The 6,000-nt window shown below is 39.0% G+C and overlaps 1 protein-coding gene across 4 annotated transcripts in view; it reads right to left on the bottom strand.

The window, feature by feature from the left end:
• dcp1b (decapping mRNA 1B) overlaps positions 1-6,000 on the bottom strand; it is a 144,066-nt gene that overhangs the window by 67,422 nt on the left and 70,644 nt on the right. For all 4 annotated transcript variants that reach the window (XM_068050770.1, XM_068050766.1, XM_068050769.1 and 1 more), the window contains one exon: positions 1,006-1,072. In XM_068050770.1, the coding sequence (XP_067906871.1) occupies positions 1,006-1,072 (67 nt within the window). The remainder of the gene's footprint in view (positions 1-1,005; positions 1,073-6,000) is intronic.

Raw genomic sequence — 6,000 nt, 5'->3', positions numbered from 1 at the left:
AATTTCATCCTGTTTGATGTGTGCCTCAGGGTAAATCAATCTTGCAGTGGGAACCTCAAACTGACATTAGGTCCCTTATTTGTAAATGCAAAAGGACCCAACACCTGTTTCCATGAGTCCTATATTCCCCACCCAACCACCCACCAAACACTTTGTTCCCCGATGCATTGGTGTATTCACCCTATTCCTTTAACTACCACTAGTGGCAGAGCCTTCAAACTGTTTGGATGCTGCTTTCTGGAATTCCTTTTCTATCTCTTCCTTTAAAAAGCAATCTCTTCAACCAAATTTTCAGTCATATACTTGGAATGTGTTAAGTACAGTGCAGCTATGAAAATGATAGGCTATATCCAAGTACAGACAAAAACCAGAAACTAAAACTACTTTTCAGTAAAGTTGCTGGCAAAATCCTTCAAAACTTATGGTAACAGTACAGAAGGATATCTAGGAAAGTGAAATGCAAGTTTTGAAAGGATAATGCAAAGAGGTTTGTTTTTTTGGCTTTATTCTAGCACTAAGTGCATCACTGCCTCACTGTAAAAGAGCATATTAATATTTTGTAGTATCTGATGACAAGACACTCAAACATTTTGGTCAGGATCCAGAAAAGCATCCTTTTAGTCAAAGATAATGATCTTTCTAATGATCAAAATCTTGTAACTGTCCATCAACTGTTAGGGAGTTTATTTCTACTGGTCACATTTGCTCTGCGTTGTTCTTGAATTGGCTAGACAAGGCAATATGTGCAGGCTCCATTAGGAAGGGGTGAAATAAGCAGAAACCTTAATCCTGAATGGTATCTCCTGATCCTCCCAATGAAGGAGTGGCACAGGGCTATGGATATGATGTTTCCATTGTAGAACACCTTCCTCACCTGACTGTCATGGCTGTATAGAAAAGTGGGGGTGGGGGGGGTGGTGGGAGGTGTAAATTGGAGAGAAATCCAGCGGTACAAATATACAAAAACAACTGTGGTTATGTTTAAAAAGATTTTCCGACACTTACTTCTTCATAAGCTCTGCAATCCTTTGACATTCCACCTCATCATAGAACCAGATCCCATAGATAGACACTGCAAATTAAAAATATAAAGCATGCATTGGACAATATGCAAGATACAGTTTACTGTCATGCTAGGCCCCCACCTGCCAAGAATGAGGCACATTCATTTTGTCATGAACATTGATTTTAAACTGTTACTGGAGTGAAGAAAGGACTTGTTAAACAGATCACACGGACTGGAAACTACATTTGCATATTAACAGATGGTGATTGGAAGGACCAAGGACCACTCCCTGACACATTGAACCGACAATGGACCTTGATCACCAGGTATTGTGTGTAAGAGGAGCATTCCAGAGACTGCTAAGGTGATACAATCCATGACTAGTCAGACTAGTTAGTCACATAGCTAACCTCTTGGCAACCTGGATTTTTCTGAATTGTACAAATAGCTTGAATTCAGAGTGTCTGTTTGCTCCTGGACTGAGAAGATCTCTCCTGTCTGCTCTCATCTCTTTCCTCACAAACCTCTGAATCCACTGAAGACACATGAACCCCAAGAGAGAAAAGTCTCCTACAGCGAACAAGGTTTAAGAAGAACACTGGGCCCCAACAAAAAGCAAGGTCTACCTACAATCAAGGACTCTACAGTGAGCTCAAAGAACCGTGACAAAAACTCTTCAGATATTGCCTCAAACTTTTCCACTTTATTTCTTCTGCTCTTCTCAGTCTCTATTTGCATGTGTGTATCACGTATGCATGCTAGCGTGGGCACGTCATGTATCTGTAGGCGTTAACCGAATTACAGTTTAAGTTCAAGTTTAATAAATTTTAACTTTTCTTTCAATCAAAAAAAAACCTGTTTGTGCTGATTTCTTTGCCGTATAATTGAAAAGCGGTGAACCAAGATTCACCAAGGGGGAGCTAAAAACAATGTGTTTAAAAATAAAACCCTGTTACGGTAAGACCAGGTGAAGGCTGAAAGGAAACTCCTAGACCTCTTTCTCACCTGGTTATAACACTACTCTTCAATTATTTTTCACCTAATTCACTGCCAATGTTCACAATCATGTACATCACAAAACACTCGTGAGTGATATGTTTATATACAAGGCTCTGAAGCGGTGTGTGTTTTATTCCACAAGCAAGAAAGTAACATCTTGCCAGAGAGAGAAGGCTCTATCTACAGTCAGGAAAAAGTCAGACATAACATACTCTCCTGAAAATAGCAACTCCTGACTTATGAAAAATAGCAAACAAGCTGTGGAGAATATTTATCATACAGAAAATGATTTTAGCTGAAAGTAAAAGACTCAAAATTGAGGTACAATTCAGCAGTTTGCAATTTAAAAAGTCACTGCTTCATCAGTAACAGTACACTTATTGAACCTTCATAGGTATACTTTAACAAAAAGCCAACACCAAAAACTTGCTCCATGTTATAGCCCCTCTAGTTTGTTGCTAAATCTGCTTGACAAAGACCAGCATGCCATCATTAATTTCAAGCATCAGACATGTTTTGAAGCAGTGAAGGCACACAGGAAAGGAGAGGATCCTCTGGATATGCTCTTAAGTTCTTCAATCTTTAGTGGGATCCAATTTACTCCACAACTTAAAAGATATACATAACTCACCAGCGAAAACTGTAATAGGCTTACTTTGAAGTGGAATAAACTGACTAACCTAGATCATATGTAAAAATCTAGGCATCAAGGATCTCTACATTGATATGTTACATTTAACTGTGTAGAGACAGTCAATGAAAGCAGATTTGGACTATTTTCCAATTGGTGCAAGAATATAAATATAGACATGCATGATAAAAACTATGCAACCCGATTGGTAGAGAGCATATGCTCCAACAAGATACTTGTCTTCAGGAATATCAATATTCCAGACGCACTTTCTCAGAGAAATTATTTTGTTTTTAAATGACTGCATGGTATTGATCTATTTTTGCAGCTTCACTTAAGCCTAATTTTCGAACTTGCCTAAACACCATTAATGCAATGAAAAATCTGTAACACCACCAGATTTTATGTCTAAACATTTTCATTTCAACACTGTTCATATAAACAAGATTATCAACAGCACAACTGTTGTAAAATAATGTGCAGAAGTGCAAGTTACACACAGCTTGTACATCAACTGGCAAAAATTTTGTCATTACATTGACGAGAGAGAGCTGCCACAATAAAGTATAACTGAATTCTGATCTGATTAAAATTTCAATGAATCACTTTGTGACTAACAATTATTCTTAGATCAGCAAATCTGGTCAACAATACACAGCATTGCTGCAAACCTATGCGTGAATCCTGCACACTTGTTCAGAACCCACTTTACCATCTTGGCAACGAGGAATATTGCATTAAATTTTAACAGGATACTCCAGTTGAGAAATCACTTTTCGCCACTAAGCAGGGTACTTATTCACCAATAGCACTGTTGCACTAGGTTTTGATACTGGATCACAGTACAGTCCCACTTCTACCACTTAATATACCAAAGGCAATTTTTGGTAACGAGCCTTTCATGCATCCCCAACCTCTCTGCATGGAAAAGAAAATATGTTGCTGCAGATTATCCCATTATATGCACATTCCACTACTAAAAACACAACTTGCAGCTCTACTGCAACTAATTTCAGAGCAAACCAGATTAATACCAGAGAAGAATGTGCATTTTGTTTTGCCAAACCATACTGGGTATTAGAATGCACACTTAAGCAGTATTCTAGTTTCTATAGAATTTAAGATACCAGGAGAGTGAATCTCAATTATGACGAGCATTGACAATGAGATTTTCTATAGGAGATGAGATGATTATAGTGTCAACTGAGTTGTTTGAATAATGTGGGAAGAGTACACTCCATCTGGGCATGTCTCCTGTCCACCTAACCAAGGAACTCCATTGGAGAAATCAGTTAAGACACATTGTCCAGATTTACTGAACAAAGGATTTTAAATGGTGGGAGTCAGGGAAGAAAGGATGAGCAGCTAAATTAAAAAATCTCTTTTCTCTACACTGTAATTACTCACAGCAGGCCTATACAATGCAAACTGTTGAAAACTTAGAAAAATAACCTTGACACATCCCAATTTTTGATTGGTATCTACAGAACTCCTTTTCAACAACAATGAGCTGAATACACAAAGATGCCACAATATTTATCCCAAAAAGCAGCAAAATAATTTTGTAAGTGCTAAAAGTATTTTTAGTAGGTTCCATCAACAGCCAGAAACATGGCTTCTGTGACTGCAGAAGGGCCTCAAGGTCAGGTGTCACAGCCTGGTCATGTGTGAGGTGGAGAGTTAAATATTTTTTTTTAAAGGATTGCCCATTCTTGGCCTTGAAAATTATATTATTCAAAATTGAAATTTGAGTACTGTTTTATTCATGTAAGATAGTGATTAGTAAGTTGAAGTGTTTTTTTGAATAAGTGTGGCAGCTTTATTTATATTTTCAGACATGAATTCTGTGGCATTGTTAATAATAATTGTATATAACTTTGCTTGATAAAGAGATTACATAGCACATTTTCACTTTTTACAACATTAGGAATAAAAACAATGCTCGAGTAAAAAATCCAAATGAAAGGAAATAAATAAAAGATGTGTCAGCCAATGGCTCAGTTGGTAGCACCTGAGCAAGGTTGTCTGAATCACGAGGTTCCGTGTTCAAGTCCCACTCCAGTACTTGAGCACAAAAAAAGTCAAGGCTGAGACTCCAGTGCAGGCAGTACTGAGGGAGTGCTGCACTATCGGAGGTGCTGTCTTTCAGATGAGATGTTAAGCTGAGGCCCTGTCTCCCCTCTTAGATGGACGTAAAAGATCCCATGGCGCAGTGGTTAGCACCGCAGCCTCACAGCTCCAGCGACCCGGGTTCAATTCTGGGTACTGCCTGTGTGGAGTTTGCAAGTTCTCCCTGTGTCTGCGTGGGTTTCCTCCGGGTGCTCCGGTTTCCTCCCACAAGCCAAAAGACTTGCAGGTTGATAGGTAAATTGGCCATTATAAATTGCCCCTAGTGTAGGTAGGTGGTAGGGAAATATAGGGACAGGTGGGGATGTGGTAGGAATATGGGATTAGTGTAGGATTAGTATAAATGGGTGGTTGATGGTCGGCACAGACTCGGTGGGCCGAAGGGCCTGTTTCAGTGCTGTATCTCTAAACTAAACTAATTTCGAAGAAGAGCACAGGAGTTATCCCCAGTGGCCTGGCCAATATTTATCCCTCAATCAATATCACAAAAACAGATCATCTGATCATTATCACACTGCTGTTTGCAAATTGGCTGCTGCCTTTCCTAAATTATAAGTGACTACACTTCAAAAAGTACTTTATTGGCTGTAAAGCACTTTGAGATGTCTGGTGGTCATGAAAAGCGCTATATAAATGCAAGTCTTTCTTAAGAAATTATATACAAATTCAAATGAAAAACAATTAGCTGAAAAATCTGAAATTGTACATTATAATATTTATATGTAATTGCAGACATGAATAAAGGGCATGGGAGTTAAAATAAATGTGTAATCTATATATTTATATATATATATTATATAATGGTAATATATGTCCAAGTCAGGATGGTGTGCAACTTTGAGGAGATGATGTTCCTATGCACTAACTGCTCGCCTTCTTGGTGGGGGAGGTCAGGGGTTTGGGAGGTGATACTGAAGAAGCCTTGGCAAGGTTGGTGCAGTGCATCCTGTAGGTAGTACACATTGCAGCCATAGCATTCCAGGCTATTTAGACCAATGGATGATATGTTGGTCAACCAGGCAGATTTATCCTGAATAATGTCAAGCTTCTTGACAGCTGTGCCTATCAGAGCAAGCAGAGTATTCCATCATACTTCTGACTTGTGCCTTGGTGGTGGTGGAGGGGGTCTGGGGAGTCAGGAGGTGAGCCATTCACTGCAGAATACCCAGTCTCTTATTTCCAGTAGCCATAGCATTTATGTAGCTGGTCCAGTTCAGTTTCTGAGCAAGATGTTGAT

This window comes from Heterodontus francisci, chromosome 18 (genome assembly GCF_036365525.1).
Source record: "Heterodontus francisci isolate sHetFra1 chromosome 18, sHetFra1.hap1, whole genome shotgun sequence".
Lineage (NCBI taxonomy): Eukaryota > Metazoa > Chordata > Chondrichthyes > Heterodontiformes > Heterodontidae > Heterodontus > Heterodontus francisci.
The sequence above is the reverse complement of the archived record's forward strand: the minus strand, read 5'-3'. Positions and strand labels throughout refer to the sequence as shown.